This window comes from Ochlerotatus camptorhynchus, unplaced genomic scaffold, assembly GCF_037179485.1.
Source record: "Ochlerotatus camptorhynchus isolate MF236.1 unplaced genomic scaffold, CSIRO-AGI_Acam_v1.1 ptg000558l, whole genome shotgun sequence".
Taxonomy (NCBI): domain Eukaryota; kingdom Metazoa; phylum Arthropoda; class Insecta; order Diptera; family Culicidae; genus Ochlerotatus; species Ochlerotatus camptorhynchus.
This window is the reverse complement of record NW_027041041.1, coordinates 203,844-223,641: the sequence shown is the minus strand read 5'-3', so window position 1 is coordinate 223,641 and position 19,798 is coordinate 203,844. Positions and strand designations below refer to the sequence as shown.

Genomic DNA, 19,798 nt, shown 5'->3' with positions numbered 1-19,798 from the left:
AAGTTGGATTGCTGCAACTACCGCGCGATCACACTGCTGAGCGCCGCCTACAAGGTACTCTCCCAAATTCTATGCCGCCGTCTGTCACCATATGCAAGAGAGTTCGTGGGGCAATACCAGGCGGGATTCATGGGTGCCCGCGCTACCACGGACCAAATTTTCGCGATTCGGCAGGTTCTGCAGAAATGCCGCGAATACAACGTGCCCACACATCATTTGTTCATCGATTTCAAATCCGCATACGACACAATCGATCGAGATCAGCTATGGCAGATTATGCACGAGTACGGATTTCCGGATAAACTGACGCGATTGGTCAAGGCGACGATGGATCGAGTGACGTGCGTTGTTCGAGTATCGGGGACACTCTCGAGTCCCTTTGAATCTCGAAGGGGGTTACGGCAGGGTGATGGACTTTCGTGTCTGCTGTTCAACATCGCGTTAGAAGGTGTGATCAGAAGAGCTGGGATAGACACGAGTGGCACGATATTCAGGAAGTCCATCCAGCTCCTTGGTTTCGCCGATGACATTGACATTATGGCACGGAACTTTGAGATGATGGCGGAAACGTACATCAGACTGAAGGCTGAAGCTAGACGGATTGGACTTGCCATCAACGCATCAAAGACAAAATATATGAAAGCAAGAGGTTCTAGGGAAGACAATGTTAGCCTCCCACCCCGAGTTCAGATTGACGGTGACGAAATCGAGGTGGTCGATGAGTTCGTGTATTTGGGCTCACTGGTGACCGCCGAAAATGATACCAGCAGAGAAATTCAAAGACGCATTATGGCAGGGAATCGTGCCTACTTTGGACTCCGGAGGACGCTCCGGTCGAATAAAATTCGCCGCCGCACGAAGTTGACTGTCTACAAGACGCTGATTAGACCGGTGGTCCTTTACGGCCACGAGACCTGGACTATGCTCGTGGAGGACCAACGCGCCCTTGGTGTTTTCGAACGGAAGGTGTTGCGTACCATCTACGGTGGAGTGCAGATGGATGACGGAACGTGGAGGAGGCGAATGAACCACGAATTGCACCAGCTGCTGGGAGAACCATCCATCGTCCACATTGCAAAAATTGGGCGACTACGGTGGGCTGGGCACGTCGTAAGAATGCCGCACGACTACCCAGTGAAAATGGTTCTAGAAAGCGACCCAACAGGAACAAGAAGAAGAGGCGCGCAGCGGGCAAGGTGGATCGACCAAGTAGAAGGTGACCTGCGGACCCTTCGCAGACTACGAGGCTGGCGAACTGTGGCCATGGATCGAGTAGAGTGGAGACGACTTCTTCGGACAGCAGAGGACAACAAGGCCTTAGCCTGATTGGTAAGGTAAGTACGAAAACGGGTCATCTTATCAAAATGACGTCTGAGACAAAGTTGTTGCAAACTGGATCGCCTTTTCAGAAAAAAAAATCCCAAATTTTGGTCATTAACTCGTAAAAGCCCGGACAAACTTTTTTTTATCTTATCTTTCTTTATTAAAGAGACTTTCAGCCGTCGGCTGGTTCGTCTTTGCTGGACAAACTTTTTATTTTCAAACATTTGTATCTCATGGCTGCCCCCCAGGCCTCTCCTTTCTTATATATTCAAGAATATGTTGTCACGGGGAGTTTTTTTTTTCTATCTTTATCATATATCTTACCTATCATTGCGACAACATATTGGAACTTCAAGAAATGATAGAGAACAATAATAAGACCACATGTCTGTCTTGGTCAAATTTATTATCTATCATAACCATATCAAGTGACATATAAAATCACATCTACTCAATGAAATATTACCAATAGCACTCAAAACGACAACTATAGAGCCATATGGCTACCATAGAACCAGTTTGAAATTTAGGGAAAATAAACCCCCCTTCTTCCCTTTCGTAACGATTTTCCTATACCTAATGCATTTATTGTCACATATTTGTAAACCCCCTCTCCCCCTTCAATGCGTGACATATCTGATGGATGCTCCCTTACAAGGATCATCAGAAACCTATTGTAAGATGTCATTATAGCTTGATTATTGTTTCCACTGCTACCCTAAACAAATATATCCAAATCAGTTTTACGATGGTCATATGGTTCCCCACCCCCATTTAGGGCCACGGGATGGAAGGACTGCCTCCGAGCTCGTGTACATCTACCTCGTACCGTATTGATAAACGGTCTCACGCTCTGGGGGGATGCTATCTCACAGGCCGCATCGTGCTCTCTTGCCGTGTGGATCTATTTGCTTTTTGCTGAAGGAAGTGTTAATACTACCTAAAGCTACAACAAATTTAAACAGCACTTTTCAGTGCTCAATAAACCTGAAAATTTTATACCTTCTTGGATATCGATTTGGAAAATTCGTCTTCGATCCTTCAGATTTTTATAGTAATCTGCTTGGAAATCGATTTGGATAAAAAATTTACCGTCGCCATGGCGCCTAAGCGCAAAAAGGGCAATCTCTTGATCCCCCTTCTGATGAAATTAGTTTGAACAATTAATTTGATTTGCTCACGGATGATGAGAATGATCCGTCGTCCAGGAAAAATTCTGGTAAACTTTCCCGGCTTCCAAGAAGAAAAAGATTCCCCCTATTGTGATAACCACTTCCGTTTTCCATGCTTAAGCAGGCCATGCGACCATAGTAATTGTTTTGTTCTCGAGGAGCTTGGGAGTAAATCCTACACAGTAAGCAAAAACGGCAGCCGCTAACTTAGCCGAGCCCCTAAATTTAAATTCCAATCCGGTTAAAAATAAAATTAAACAAACTAAAAGGAACCACCTCACCCGAATGATGCCTGATGATGAATGAATGAATGATGCCTCAAATGCCTGTTCCGGGAGCACAAGCGAAGAAAAAAAAAATTAAAGGGTTGTGTCCTAGACACGACCGCAGTATGACGTAGAACCACGCAAAATTGATGTTTGTCATGCATTTTTGACTATTATACTTTTTATTATGAATGGGGCGTGACAGAACGATCTTTTCTGCAGAATATGGAAAAAAAGGATGGACTTTGGATGTTAATCTAATTGCATATATAGAGGTACTAGATATGTTTTAAAGTCAGTTGTGTGTAATTCACCAACATAAATCATCGAATATGCCTTTCAAGCAATTTTGACGTAGAACTACGTCTTTGTTGACTATACTAGGGTACAAATCAAAAATATATGTGTGGTGAAATAGTGTTAGGTTTTGAACGTTTGTAACTTTGTCATTTATAGATGAAATTAAAATCCAAATACGCCAATCGATAGGATATTACTTAACAAATCTGCTGAAATATAATACTTTTTCAAATTTTTAATCAAAATTTTTGAAAAATGCGCAAATGATAATTTTATCACTGTTTTCATGCTGCAGGACCTAGTGCCAAGCCGTTCAAAGCGGTAATGAGCAGAGGCAGGAAAGCAGCGCTGTTTTATATCTTTTCAGGTTCAAGCAGAATGATGTGCAACCAAGTGGTATTCGTTTATGATGACTGGGTTTGGGGAAAACGTTTAGTTCATGAAAACAGTGATAAAATTATCATTTGCGCATTTTTCAAAAGTTTTTTGATTAAAAATTGGAAAAGTATTTATTTTAGCAGATTTGTTAAGTAATATCCTATCGATTGGCGTATTTGGATTTTAATTTCATCTATAAATGAAAAGTTACAAACGATCAAAACCTAACACTAGGGGTATTCACGTAGCGTATGGTATTTAGTGTATTTCTTGTATACCGTGTATCCAAATGTTTATGAGCTCGTTTTATTTTCAAAGGAAAAAGATTTACGAGGGCGTCTGTCTGTCCTCGATTTTGATGTGTATTCATTTACGTCTTTTTAGAATACCACGTCTGAGGGGTTCTAAAATGTAGTTTTTCCATTAATAAATCACCAACATAAAATTGTGAGTTCATGATGTTGTTGTTCTTCGTTTTATGTGACTGGAAATATGTTATCAAACAAAAAGAAAACTTTAAAAATTAAATCCAATTTTGCAACTTCTCAATTAGGGGCTGTTCATAAACTACGTAGACAGTTTTTTGGGATTCTTGACCCCCCCCCTCCCCCTGCGTAGACAATTGTCCATACAAAAATTTTAAAATTTGTATGGGCCGTGGAAAATTGTCAAACCCCCCCCCCCTAAACTGTCTACGTAGTTTATGAACAGCCCCTTATCAAAAAATAATTGCTGCATTTTATTAATGTCATGACCGTAACAAAATCAGCGCACCCTTCGTTTCTCGCATTTCGTTTCGTTTCTCGTACCGCTCGCGCCGTACGTCAACAAAACTGTAAACAGAAGCCGGCATCTAATTTGTTTTTGCACGGCACTGAACTTCGGCATCCTGATTCTCCTGCATGAAAACAAAAAAGAAACAGATGATTTTGACAGTCCGTACTTTACGCATCCAAACATAGCAATGTTGCCATGGTTCGTTCACATACAAGCAGTGGTAAACTTTTAGCAAATACGCTTAGTTAATAATTCGACCCTACGTGAATACCCCTACTATTTTTATCACACATATTTTTTGATTTGTACCCTAGTATAGTCGACAAAGACGTAGTTCTATGTCAAAAAACAAACAACGCAGATAACGACATCTCTTCTGATGCTTGCAAACATGATGAATCACGTTTTCTTTCCTTTAGAAACTTCTGTTTTCTATAAACTATTAACTATTCACGTTGCACTCAACCGCCGCTCAAAATGAATTCAGCATTGGTACTTCAATTAACTAAACCTATCTATTTCATCAGCGGCGCCGGTGGTGTAGAGGTAAGCGTGATTATCTCTCACTCCAGCAGGGCTAGGTGCAATCCCAGTCGGCGCCACCGGGATGTTCTGAGGCATAACATATTTGATCACGAAAGTAAAGCCGTTGGTCTCCGGTGCATGAGTTGATGATGGGTCGATATGTAGGGCCCAGGTGTGTGGGAGCTGCCTCCCTGGCGTCGGTAGCATTGGTGCTCATCACGGAAAACAAATAAAAAATCTATTTTATTAATTTATGGCAATGTTTAAGGTATTGTACGACATTTGAGAATGGAGGCCCGCGCCACTGTGCGTTGTTCATAATGTGGTCCCTGAATGTTCTTTTAATTCCTTGGATTCTAACTTGTTTCAAAGCTTCGATAAGATAGCGTGAAAAGGCGAAGAAGAATGACTTTTCTCATTACGTGAAATGTCCTTAAGCGAAATATGTCGCCTCCGGTAAGCAAAGAGTATGTTCTAACATGATCACAAAATTTATTCGATTGCTAAGCCGCTAACGTACTAAAACTAACCCATAATCCTTTCCGGTACACAAAGCACGTTGTATTTTGCATGCGTCGAACACACGATATTCGATTCAACCCATCCAACAGAGTCTCAAACTATCAGTTAACCTGTGGAATGTTGAAGTTATTACCCTGTATGTGTACCCCCTCAGGCTTTTCGCCGTTCTTCGTAGCGATGATGGAAATCTTTGGCTCCGTCAAGTACAACATTTCCCTCGTCGGTCATGATGCGTGGTTTGTACTCTTTTTATAATGTACTATCAGATATTCAAAATCAGATCTTGGAAAACAATTGTCGGTAGTTGATGGATGGGCTACAAACGGGGGCCTCCTACCGCCGGTCGTCATCGTTCGGCACGGCGCGGTAAGCGGTGGCAACGCGGTAGCGAGGGCAACAGTTTTGCTACTTCTTATGAGCGATCGATGCTGCGCTTGATTTACAACCGTGAGAAGGCCGTTTCTTTGCCGCAAAATAAAATCTAAATGGCGATGTAATTTGTATATCCTCGGCCATTTATAAACATTATCAGATTAAAACGTAAAGCTCCAGAGATGGTATTCCATCAGCCAACCACTATCATCATAAACGTAATTTAGAACACCGACCGAAGCGAACCGTATCAAATGTTACACACATAATCCTTGTTACCTGGGAGCACCGTAATTGATTCTCTCATCAAAAAATGCAACTGTATAACATGAGAGTCCCATCCAGCGCTGGTTCGACCAGTAAAAGTTTTCTTCTCAAATATCCACCCATCAAGTGCTCATTCAAAACATAATTTGTAATCATTTATTATATCACGCAAGACTTTGAGCCCTAACCATACAGCCGGATGGGTGCCTCCCCGAGGGATTATATGGTTTCAGATAAATTCACCACTCGTGCAAGCGGCAGTGATATGAGCTATCATCTTATCCTCGGCTCAACTGCCTCTAATGGAGTCATATGTGGATAATTTGAATTTAATTAGCACTTTTATAACCACACTGACTTACCAAGTCATTTACGGGTTGGCTTAATGGAGGAATAGTATTAAACTCTTCCTGCTAGAAAATCTCCCATTGAGCGAGTTATATTACCCACATTTTGATGGTGAAAGTCTAAACATGTGAGTGATTAAAGAGCTATGCTCATTTTGGAATGTTACAATGGCTAGAGCAAAACCTTAGTTAATTTGTCTCTTCTGAGTTTTTCCTTTTACCCGTTAATTGAATTTAGTACAGAAAAGGAAGCCGAGCATGCATCATAAAATCAGGCAGCTATTTTTCCTAACTTTACTCGACCTACACATTTGCCAGTGACTTCCCGTTATGCTCAGGAATCGTTAGTTCTGAAGTCAGTGTTGGTAGGAGGAGCCTTTTGATGCTTATGCCAGGAAATCCATCTTGAATAATCTAAGCAGCCATGTGGTCACTCCCATTATCGAAGCAAGCTCAGATGCCTCTCCGTGTGCTTCACTTACTTCACTGAACTGAACGGGCATAATTTCTCAATGTTGCATGCAAAACTACGACGGATAGAGGTATGTGTTGGTAGACGAGCGAATATGTATGGACAGGCTGTTGCATCGGTCATTCTACTGCAAAAATGTGCCTGAGGCGCTTGACATTCTCGGCCGATTGAGTGTGATTATTGCCATCCCCAGCATTCCATTATGCTGTTGCTGTATGTTGATGGTAGGATTTTGTCATTGAGATTAAAGATATTGAAAGTGTAGAACAGGAAACGGTACCCAGAATGATCTCTCCGCCTGCAGAATGTTTGTATGTCCCAAAACAGATGACAGTTCAAAAAACTTCAAAAAATGCAGTATTCATTGTGAAAAATTCGCTATTTCTCCCAATTCCCTCCGGATATCATTAGGTGCCATGACCTCGATTTTCAATTTTATGACTCGGAAATCAAGTTATACATTAAAGAAAGTGGACAAACTATGTTAACATTACAGGAGATAATAATTAATCCACCCATCAGGGTCAAGACCATAATACTCTTACATTGGAATTATGTGACGTAAAACCCCATAACTTCTTTGAAAAACGTCTTCATGTCAATCACATTAAATCACAGTAAATATATTGCCGGTCCCGAAGAAACGTGCTCAACTTTTTGACTCAGCTCTGGTACTCTCTTCGGTCCCGATTAGCTTGCACCCCTCGAAACATAGGAAAATACACTAACCCCTCATTTTATCTGTCAAACTTTCATAGCGAATCAAAACAAACATAGTAACTAGAATGGGGTACGTTAATCGATTTGTTAGGGACCAACAGGCTAGTCAAGTAGTGAGCCAATTTAAAATCGTTAGTTTCCACTCGTTGATCAATACGAAACTAACGATTTTAAATTGGCTCACTACTTGACTAGCCTATTGGTCCCAAGCAAATCGACTAACGTACCCCATTCTAGTATAAATTCCAGTACTACACTATGTTTGTTATGATTCGCTATGAAAGTTTGACAGATAAAATGAGGGGTTAGTGGATTTTCCTATGTTTCGAGGGGTGCATTGATTAACTTGGGACCGAAGATAGTACACTCATAAAATTCGACACATTTTTATTGGCGAATATCCATCTAAAATTCCACATGATTTTCATGTGTCTACACATAAACAGAATCCACTCAGAAGTACACATGAAATTTATGAGTAAAATGAATAGTATGTGTGGCTACACGTGAATTTTATGTGTACACATAAGAACTATGTGTCCGACACATATATATCATTTGTTTATCACATTGCAAAAATTCATGTGTGGGACACATAAAAATAATCATTGAATTTTTATTAGTGTACCAGAGCTGAGCCAAAAAATTGAGCTCGTTTCATCGGCACCTTCTGGTTTTAGAGTTACCTCTATGGTACAAGAGCCAAAAAGTTGAGCACATTTCTTCGGGACCTTCTAGTCTTAGAGTTACCTCCATTGTTCTACCGCAGCTGTCTAAGTTCTACCGCCAGTATGAAAATGAGTTGAATTCTTGAATAATAAACCTAGTGTGCATTGAAAAATTTGAAGTATGTTTGCTGATGATTCATGAAAAATTGTTGATTTTACAGCTGCGGTGGAACATCTTCATCTTGGAATTAGTTCATAAAACGAAATTATAACACTAGAAACACAATATTTAGACGTTAATCCGACAGTCTCACTGAAATTAACGAAATGTCACTTTTGAATGAATTCATGAGTATTGTAAAATAGTCTGAGTGCGACGATTCTATATCGCAAATAAAAAATATTTCAGCAGTAGCACCGATGAGATTTTTGAACAAAGTCCTATTGTCACAGCCATTTCCGAACTTCTATCGCAATTAAGTTTAGTGAACCCTAACCTCATATTATTTTTTACACATTTCTTGGGATTCAATATAAGAGAAAATGGTCACGGCATATGCCATTTTTCAGAACATTTTTATTTTATTTCCGAGAATGATTATTTTTTTGGTAGAGGATTTTACGTATTTTCGCAAATCCATGCGGCTTCCGCGCTTCTATGCGCTTTTTATCGATGTAACGCACACATATGCAGTGTTTCTTTGTTTACATTTATCTGCTGTCTGTTGTTCTAGTCATTTCAATAAATATAAAAAAAAAAGAAAGATTTCAATTGATAGAATTGTCCAAAACTGTTTTAAAACTCTTTTACAACGCTCCAAACTTCTCAGGTGAGTGTGGCTATTGTCGGCAACTTCTTATTCTACGGCAACCTTTCCATTTGAACTGCATGTTAATCTCCTGTTCTGATATCGGTAACTCATTATCAGCCGCATTTTGTAGTGCGTGTGTTTCATTTCAAGAAAAACCTGGCGAAATGCGTTTGCTCACCCAAGTAGCATTTCTTGTTTTATTGCACTCTATTAGTGGTTATTGAGATCAATTTTATAAAACCGTCAATAAAATTAATAGCTCCAGCACAACCTTTTGATAACCGCTATAAGATCGTCTTACAGCTTAGTGGACCACTCTTGATAAGGTTTATAAAGCATGTTTGAGAATCATAATAAAGCTGTCTTAAAACCTTTTGTCATAAAGCCTCATACTCTACAAAAGGTTCTCATAGCCTCTTTAAGAGCAATATTATATCCAAGCAGCTTTATTACGCTTTGGTGAAAATCAGTTATAAAGCCAATTTAATTTTATTGCATCAAAGCAACCGCCATAAATTAGCTTGTTGTTGTTCTGTTCTGCTGAAACTTTTTTTTTCCAAATGGAAATCTTTGGCGTAAAAATAGGTTTGAGTGTTGGTGTCAAGATCACCATGCAATCAATTTTGTTTCATGGCGACATAAGTGAAAATCTTAAAGAAAATAAATGACTTTTTAGAAGTTCCAAAACATATGCGCTTGAAATGTTATCGTGTATATTGGGATAATATGAGCGTTAAATAAATGCGCCTCCAAAATAATTCAAGTTAACAAAAAAGATTGTTTCAGAAATCAAATGAACTTGATGGAATCACCTTAATTTTACAGAAAATAGATCTCAATACATAAATTCATACCAATGCACACTGGAAATCATTTCGGATCTCTTATTTAGCCATTATTTTATTGAAATTTCTTGGATTTTATTCCAAGGCTAATGGCATTTTCATAATGACAATATGGCGACAGAGGACAGCAGCGAGAAAAACACCAAGCGCAATTTCTTAAAATGTCTAATGCTTACATTGCACACTGGGTCAGGAATGCAACCTAGCGGAGCAAGATTAATAACTCCGAAACGAAGCATTTCCGTGACTTGGCGTCTTGGGCAAAATTTCTTATCATAAAAAGGACCATCTATTGACATAAACAAATAGTTCAAAACTCTTCCGCAAAGAGGGTGCCACAATCTAACTTCTTTCTCTGACGTTTTGGAGACTTGATGTCTTGGGCAAAGTTGTTTATCTTGACAAAATGAACAGCTCTTTCAAAGACGTTAAATTTCCATAGTCTATTGGTTCCAAGTTATATGGAGTTAAAGAAAAAATGTCGAAAATATGGTTTTTTCTTTTTGTTTCGGTTTTTTGCTTAAAAATATAATGTTATATTTTTCTCTTATGCAAATACATTAAATAAATAGCTTTTGTGAAGAAACATACTGGATTAAGCTTCAAATTTCAAAGATATTGTTGAAAAAAAAACGAAAAAGAACACAATTTTTGAACTTTAATATCTTCCAAAGCGCAAAAAATCGCAAACTGACATTTTTAGCAAAAATTAAGCAATACTCGATAAACAAAATATCAAAATTTGAGAGAGGTATATTTTGGTGTCAAGATAAACAACTTTGCCCAAGAAGTTAGATTGTGGCACCATCTTTGCGGAAGAGTTTTGAACAATTTGTTTATGTCAATAGATGGTCCTTATTATGATGAGAAATTTTGCCGAAGACACCAAGTCGCGGAAATGCTTCGTTTCGGAGTTATTAATTTTGCTCCGCTAGGTTGCATTCCTGGCCCAGTGTGCATAGGATGAAAGCAGAACAGAAAAGCATAATGCATGATTTTATCACGAGAACTATTTTCTTTTTACAAGAGCAATTCAAGCTGAACTTTGCATTAGGTCCTAAGTAACATTGATCGATTCTCTTCGTCGACTTTCTCTTTCGTTAATAACTTATTCACCGAACCGTTTCTTGATGTGTTTGTCATATTGGATGCTAGATAAAAGCTTCTTTTATCGATTTATGTGCTGAAAATACCTGGGAATGTCTTTACATGACCGTGGGGATGCAAAGAGAAAGTCGACGAAGAGAATCTGTCAATATTACTTAGGACCTAATGCAATGTTCAGCTTGATTTTTTTTTATTTGAGGGCAAATGTATATTCCTGTTCTACGGGTGCAACCGATGAATTTTACAAACATTTGGAAAAGTTTTAAATGGTACATTAACCTTTATGAAAAGTTATGCGTGATTTCAACCTTTTTGTCCTAGGACTGTCACCATTCCATGTATTTCGACCAAGATTCGACAGTGTCACCCCATGTATATGCGAGCGAAAACGGAAGAATTATAGAGACTGCTGATGTTTTTCTTACGCACACTACGTCGCGTATACGTATACACGAAATGTTTTCATGCTCATGCTAACAATTTTGTTGATTTTCTTTGCGCTCCGCTTGGAAGCACCGGAAAGTTTTGATTCTTTTCTATGTTGTAAAAATAAACCGCCTATTTACATTTCTGACAAGTTGCAACTGAATGCTTATAATTGTTTTAAAATAACTGTTTCATGGCCAACTAGTTTTATTGCGCTTACTTATAAAGCAATAAAAGGATTTATTTTTGGGTTTTATAAGGGCAATTCATATTGCTTTTTTTATACTTCAAAGCAATCATAAAACCTTTCATAAGTGAAAATAGCATAAGCATCAGTTGGTTTTTTCATTAGCTTTATAGGGGTTGTGTAGATAGCTATAAGAATGTTTCATGACTTGCATTGTATATGACCGTGATAAAGCAGTAGGTAATGGTTGCAGCTGCAATAAAACCTTTATACATTCTGAATATAGCCAAGCAGCTCTAGATTTGTTACTTGGGCAGTCTTAAAAATTTAATCAGACTGCTGAAAAACTAATGTCGTTTTCGTTTTTGCGGTGTAGCTACACTGATGCTACACCGCCGAACACCGAAAAAAATCAGGGTGTAGCATAGCTATCGGTTACACCTTTGTTTACAAACACAAACAAAGAATGGTGAGCTGTCAATGACTCGCGCAGCCGGCGCCGGTGGTGTAGTGGTAAGCGTGACTGCTTTCTAACACCCCAATGGGTCTGGGTTCAATCCCAGCCGAGGTCGGTGGGATTTTTCTGAGGCATAAAAATCTCTGGTCACGTCTTCCTTCGGAAGGGGAAGTAAAGCCGTTGGTCCCGGCCCATGTGTGTTGAATGGGTGCGATATCCTACGCAGGTGTGGAAGCTGCCTTCCTGCACATTCGATTGCCGTCAATGGATGGCAATCGATGTCCGTCGGTGATTGGCACTAGATTGCGGAACAGAGACCGACGTTAAATAAAGGAAAGAAGAAGAAGAATGACTCGCGCTTACAGACCTTTTTGACGTTTAATCGTCTTTCTCTATCTAGCACATATGGATCAATGGACGGTTTGTTTTCCCACTTATCTGTTTCCCTCTTGCTCGCACTCGTTCAATTTAAATAGTGCAGTAGTGTGCGCCGATTAAACGTCAAAAAGCTCTATTGCTGCCTAAGCAAACCCCACACGTATCAATATATTGACGCGAAGGGGAATTATTGACATTAATATTGATGATGTTAATAAAGAAATATTGTCAATACCGATGTATTGACGTCAATATTGAATGTATTGACAATACGATTATTGTCAATAAAAGCAATCGTGTCGGTCCACATTACACTACACGTTGGAAGTTGGAAGCGAAGTGTTTGGTGTGAATATACAGTGAAATTACTGTATACATTTAGGTTTTTAAAAAACAGTCAATGGGTGCCAAAGCCGACATTTACCCTACATAATTTATTCATCGAACGTGGATATCAAAACATGACCTAGAACCTAGCCTAGAACTGATTTAATTCCGGGAAAAGGTACAACAAATCGGGTGAACATCTTTGCTGAGTACGTTTTTATCGTTGTTGGCTGATATGTTAAATTAGTTTTATGCCAGTTCATTAAGCTTTGGAATAGCTGAAAATGTCAGTGATATTAATCTTAATATTAATAAGAAGAGGCACCATCTATAAGTCAGATAGGAACAATGTTCTGATTTGAATTATTTGTTAGATCACTTTCTCAAATAAGTAAGATAATTATTAATTGTTTTGATATTTAAGCTTCAATAAGAGCAGCTTTTTTATCAACGCAAATATCACAATCATATGACCAGAAAATCATAGATAGTTAAATAACGAGCAAAGAAATATGTTTATGATAGAACTCCCCTATAAATAAAAATTGTACGCTAGAAGCACAAAATTCAGCACTGTGTCTGGTTGGGGAATATTTTAAATGTTGAATATAGATTTGATAAAGAAAATTGATTTATAAAAAAAAAATACATAAATTGATCACTTTAAATCATCACAACAAAAATAAAAATTATTCTGATTAACAAATTAAAAAACCTAACACTCCACAAGAACCCTGAGCTCAATTCCGCCCAGTAACGTAAAACAACATTCAATCGTTTGGAACTTAGTTGATACCCTGAGGAATTTTCGCAATCCGATGCTGCCTGATTTTAATCTCGGAAACTGCCATTGATTAATGTTTTTATTAGCCTTGATACGCATAATTTATCAACTGGAAATGAAGGAATTCATCGCAAAACAACTTCTGCACTCTAGGCTAGAACAGACGATGGAACACAGCCACCACAGCACAATTGATATGCGGCACACGGCCAAGGTAAAAGTGGAATAAAGTCCATCAAGTGCGATACTTCCAGTCAGGACCTACCTATCCTCTCCCATCGTGAGCTATACCCAGCTGACGGGCAACTTCAAGTGCATCGTCGCTCATTCACGTGGAGAACATGGTGTTTTATTTCCCATCGTGTTTCATGTTTATGTTCATGTATGGCGTTTGATTAATAATATGCTATGTCCAATCTATTGCTACCAGGCATGATTCCGCATTCGCTGACATTTTAATAAGTGCAATTCAGTGGATATCAAGTAGTATCAAATTTGTGAAGATTATTTTTCAAATTCTCTCTTGTAATATTGCAAAAACATTAAAAAACCTTTTTTATTATTTTATTTTCAGATAACATCACTCTACACAACATGTCGCATCCACAGCGCCGAGGTGCGCCGGTCGAGTGTCCGCTAGCGTCCCTTGGGCGGAACACTCCCTCGATGGACGCCCTTCAGTATCACCACCCACTAAGCTCCAGTCCACTGGATCCGCAGGCCTACCAAATGTCCCGAAAATCACCAATCCTCGGTATTGATTCGAACATCTACACTGCGGAAACAAGCCTAGTAACTAACCATCCTGCCACGAATGGGTGCGCGAGTGATAAAACATTAGAAAATGGCAATATGCTCTCTAGGAGCTCCTCTTCATCAATAGATCAAAACGCTTCCTATCTTCACCAACCTCCACGGCCAAGCGTCAATAGGCGTGGCGAGTATCGACCGCTACGACCTAGAACGTATACCCCAATAGATGCACTACTAACCAACACCTACCAGCACCATCAAAGACTGTCGCCAGTCCTAATGGACATCCAGCGGAATCATGTGAACTATCAAAGGGAAGGACAACCCCTCACATCGCTTTCGGAAGCGGATCGATATTTTCTGGAGGAGAAAATGGACTCTCTCTACATTCAAGGTGCCATCCGACGAAACGCCAACACTCCGTCCAGTCTTACTAGGAACCAGTCTAGCAGTAGCAATAACACCGAACGGTACTACCTGGAGAACGAGAACATCGATGCGATCTACAACTACTGCCATGCGGCAGCCGCAATCACTACTCTTAACTCGCACAACTCCTCCTCGAAGGCCTCCTCGAGTCACAATGACTGCCTTGATTCTAGTTCACCAAATCTGCTGCGTCGAGCGTCCAGCCCGGAGACAAGTGGATCCGATCGGTACCTGATCGACCGGATACGAGGTTCACCAGCGTATCACGGGAGAAATTCACGTATTGCCCAGCAAATGAAAGTTAACACTACAGATTTCGTTGATGGGAGGTGAGTTGACATTCAGCATGATGAGTCAAAATGTACAAGTTTGAGATGCTATTAGCATGAACTGGGAAAACCGGGAATCATCTAGGGATCGATAACAACCAGGAATTTTATTAGAATCTTAATCCGACAAAAGTACGGTGTGGCACTAGGGTGGGGCTTATTTTTCAAAGTCGTTCGAGGACATGTTTGCTCATGTGTAAAATTAATATTGGGCCTAATTAAGTAACATATCAAAAATTGAGATTTTTTCGTTGGCGCAAAAGGTCCAAGTCCAAAATGTCGAACGATGAACTTTTTCGAATAAAACATACACTGAGAAAAAAATTACCCTAAATTTAAGTTATTTTAACTTAATTTTGGGTAATTTTGAGTTTTGCATCCCACTCTCACTTTTTGTTGTTGTCAAAAATGGACCGAGAGATTCGATTTTCTCATGACTATCGTTCAATAAGCTAATAGTGAGTATATGAGATATTCTCAAATTTGAGTCAATTGAACTTAATTATGGATAGAAAATACTCACGAGTAAGTAATTATTTTTGTCGTAGTCAAATGTAAACTACTACAAGCGGTTTACTGAAAATTAGATTATTGAACGGAACATGGGAGATTAGTGAAAAGAACTGAATTTGGGTAATTTTTCGGTTCCGTGTATGCTTCTTTAGACCTTTTTGACGTTTAAATCGTCTTTCTCTATCTAGCGCTTATGAATGAATGAATGGTTTGTTTTCCCACAAATGTGTTTCACTCTTGCTCGCACTCGTTCGATTTAAATGAGGCAGAAGTGTGCACAGAAATTCAAAACAACCCAAAATTAAGTTCTTTTCACTCATCTCCCATGTTCCGCACGATAAGCCAAATTTGGGTAAACCGGCTCAAAGTAGTTTGCATTTAAGGACGGCAAAAAAAAATACCCATCGCTAAGTTATTTTCAATTTTTTCTACCCAAAATTAAGTTCAATTAACTCAAATTTGGGTATATCGCATATTACTCAATTTTGGCTTCTCGTACGGAACTAGACGGTTGAGTCGAATCTTTCGTTCTATTTTTGACAACAATAGCGAGAGGAAATGAAACGGGCAGAGGTCAAATAACTCAAATTTGAGTTTAAAAAACCCAAGCGGTGGGTAGTTTTGTTTTTCTGTGTGCGTCGATTAAAGGTGTATTCAGATCTGAGCGATATTTCACGCGCGGAGAGAGATTTTGCGAAGGTACGAGAGGGAGAAAAGTACTAGGTCTCTCTCATTCTTACGCAAATTTTGCTCCGCTCCGCTAATGTACGCTTAGATCTGAATACACCTTAAACGACAAAAAGCTCTATAAGTAAACACGTGATTTATTAATGGCGAACATTTTGTCCATTTTTCGATACCTTTACTCTTTCTCGAGGTATATGGCATAACGATGTTACCGAATATGGACTTAAGCTTGCGTATATAGATTTTCACGTCCGGTTGTATTGGTGCGATATGTGAGAACGTGTTAGTGAAAATCCGAGGAAAATACATAAAAATCGCTGTCAAACTCATTTCGGCAGATCTAATTTCATAATTTTTTTAGGTTAGCCAGAAGAAAATAATAAACAACTTTACACGCCGTGCGTTAAGCGTTAAACAATTAATGTGCATGCTTTTCTTTTTTTTTTTCTTTATTATAGAGATTTTTAGACATAGGCTAGTGCATCTCTTATAGTAATGTGCATGCGTTAAACGTCACTAATCTCTATTGATCTATAGCAATCAGCATCTTGCGGTGATAGATGGAGCGCGAGTAAATATGAGAATGAGAGAGAAAGACAAAGAGGAAAAAAATCGAGAGAGGGAAACAAAGGTATACCAACAGGTACACGGTGTTTCGTGAAAACCCATTAATGGGTAAAAAAAAATACCCATTTTCAAACCATGTATGCAGCTGTCAAAAAATGGGGGAATTTTGAAATCATAAAATGGGTGAAAAAATACCCATTTAAAGAATCAGTTCACGGTTGAATAATGGGTATATTTTTTACCCATTAATGGGTGAAAAAACACTTCGAAATTTTATCGTCTCATTTCCGTCATTGGGAATGCAAACCACGATGCAAACAGTTACTGTCCGCAGCAACGATCTCCGGAAAATATTAGAATCCAAAACGTTGGAGAGGCTTACGGATAAGTCAATACAATGGATAATTTGTATTATAATGTTTCGTGAAAAATTTGAGCGGAAAACCTGCATTTATTTTCAATGTTTTAAAAACATTTTTACATCAACGAGCGCTTGCATCCTCCATTTGTAAAAATGGGTATTTTTTCACCCATTTTACGGTAAACACAATATAAGAAAATGGGTGAAAAAACACCCATTTATTGACCGAACACCCATTTACCCATTTATGAGTAAACCATAGTTAACCCATTAAATGAGGAGGGGCACTTTGAGCGGAAATGGGTATTTTTATACCCATTAATGGGTTTTTGCGAAACACCGTGTATACCTTATAGACTTCTCTGACATTTGTGAATTGCACAAGTATTATTGCAGAACTTTGGATAAATTCAAGGGTTTTCTTCGAGGGGGACGACTCTATCTTCGATGCAAAAAAGATTGTGTTTTGCTGTGGCTAGCTGCGCGCACGCTGAGTAGATAGAAAGAAGATTGATGACGATTCTGAAGATTTCCTGCAAAAAATTGATGAGCGATGCAAGTAGATGCGACAAATGAAAGAAGATTGTTCGAAGATTGATTCGCTAGTGTGAGATTTGTTGACCATCTAAACTTGAGATTTAGATGTGTCGCCCCCCTCGGTTTTCTTGCACTAATACTTATAATTTACCCAAAGGACTGCACTAATACTTGTGCATTTGACAAACGTCAGAGAAGTCTATTACAATAAACTCTTTCTAAATAGATACATGCGAACAAGAAATTTGAAAACAATATCAAAATGAAAATAAATTTACCTCTGTAATTTTGCTGTTTTGCATGGGAACTGTGGTTGAAGTAGCCAGGATTTCCACCAAATAAGGGAGAATATCGTGTTAAATAGAATGAGACTTGACTGTATTTGAAATGTGATCTTATTTCAACGTAAAGTATGTATTGATTTATTCAGAAAATAAACTTCTCAAGAATAGGATTGATCGATAACCGTCGATAACGGTAACGTGTACGTCTGCAATGGTGAATTTGCATTTCAGACGTTAATGCAGATATTATCGACGGCCATTGCTTAATAACCCTGCTGATGACTGCTTTTCACACATTGTATTGTTAATTATTCTTATTTTGACTGTTATGTTTTGTATTTTACCATTGCAATCATTGAGTATTGGCGTCTGAACGGAGAAATCTCCATATTTTGTTTTTGTTTTAACTCTTTAGGTAGAAGCATACGTCACATACGTGGTATCTCTTACTTACCTTACCAATCAGGCTAAGGTCTTGTTGTCCTCTGCTTTTCGAAGAAGTCGTCTCCACTCTACTTGATCCATGGCCACAGTTCGCCAGCCTCGTAGTCTGCGAAGGGTCCGCAGGTCACCTTCTACTTGGTCGATCCACCTTGCCCGCTGCGCGCCTCTTCTTCTTGTTCCTGTTGGGTCGCTTTCAATTTCATCGGCGAAGCCAAGGAGCTGCATGGACTTCCTGAATATCGTGCCACTCGTGTCTATCCCAGCTCTTCTGATCACACCTTCTAACGCGATGTTGAACAGCAGACACGAAAGTCCATCACCCTGCCGTAACCCCCTTCGAGATTTAAAGGGACGCGAGAGTGTTCCCGATACTCGAACAACGCACATCACTCGATCCATCGTCGCCTTGACCAATCGCGTCAGTTTATCCGGAAGTCCGTATTCGTGCATAATCTGCCATAGCTGATTTCGATCGATTGTGTCGTATGTGTATTTGAAATCGATGAACAAACGATGTGTGGGCACGTTGTATTCGCGGCATTTCTTCAGAACCTGCCGAATCGCGAAAATTTGGCCCGTGGTAGCGCCTGGTATTGCCCCACGAACTCTCTTGCATATGGTGACAGACGGCGGCATAGAATTTGGGAGAGTACCTTGTAGTCGGCGCTCAGCAGTGTGATCGCGCGGTAGTTGCAGCAATCCAACTTGTCGCCCTTTTTGTAGATTGGGCATTCGACACCTTCCATCCACTCCTCCGGTAATATCTCCTTCTCCCAAATCTTGGCAATTACCCAGTGCAGCGCTCTAGCCAGTGCTTCACCACCGTATTTTAATAGCTCACTTGGTAGTTGATCTACACCAGTTGCTTTGTTGTTCTTCAGCCGACCGATCTCCTCCTCAACTTCTTGAAGATCAGGGCCGGTAGCCTGTCGTCTTCTGCGCGTGCTCCAAGGTCTGTTGCCGTGCCACCTTCGTTTTCTGCTGCTTCACCGTTGAGGTGCTCGCCATAGTACTGCTTCCACCTCTCAATCACCTCACACTCGTTCGTGAGAAGGTTACCGTCCAAGTCCTTGCACATATCGGCTTGCGGCACGTAGCCTTTGCGCGAACTATTTAGCTTCTCGTAGAACTTCCGTGTGTCGTTTACGCGGTACAGATTTTCCATCGCCTCGCGATCTCGGTCTTCCTGCTGACGCTTCTTCCTTCGGAAAACCGAGTTTTGTCTGTTCCGCGCTTGTCTGTATCGCTCCACATTCAATCTCGTGCGGTGTTGCAGCATTCTCGCCCGTGCTGCATTCTTTTCCTCTACTAACAGTATGCATTCGCCGTCAAACCAGTCATTTCTTCGGTCCGGGATTGCAGTACCTAGTGCCGCTGCAGCAGTACTACCTATGGCTGAACGGATGTCCCTCCAGCTATCTTCAAGTGAAGCTGCGCCAAGCTGCTCTTCCGTGGGTAGTGC

General features: G+C 39.8%; 1 protein-coding gene across 1 annotated transcript in view; it reads left to right on the top strand.

Moving 5' to 3' along the window:
- Fbxl7 (F-box and leucine-rich repeat protein 7) overlaps positions 1–19,798 on the top strand; it is a 150,563-nt gene that overhangs the window by 120,007 nt on the left and 10,758 nt on the right. Inside the window, exon 3 of the mRNA XM_065236627.1 lies at positions 14,007–14,943. Coding sequence (XP_065092699.1) covers positions 14,027–14,943 — 917 coding nt within the window. The 5' untranslated portion in view covers positions 14,007–14,026. The remainder of the gene's footprint in view (positions 1–14,006; positions 14,944–19,798) is intronic.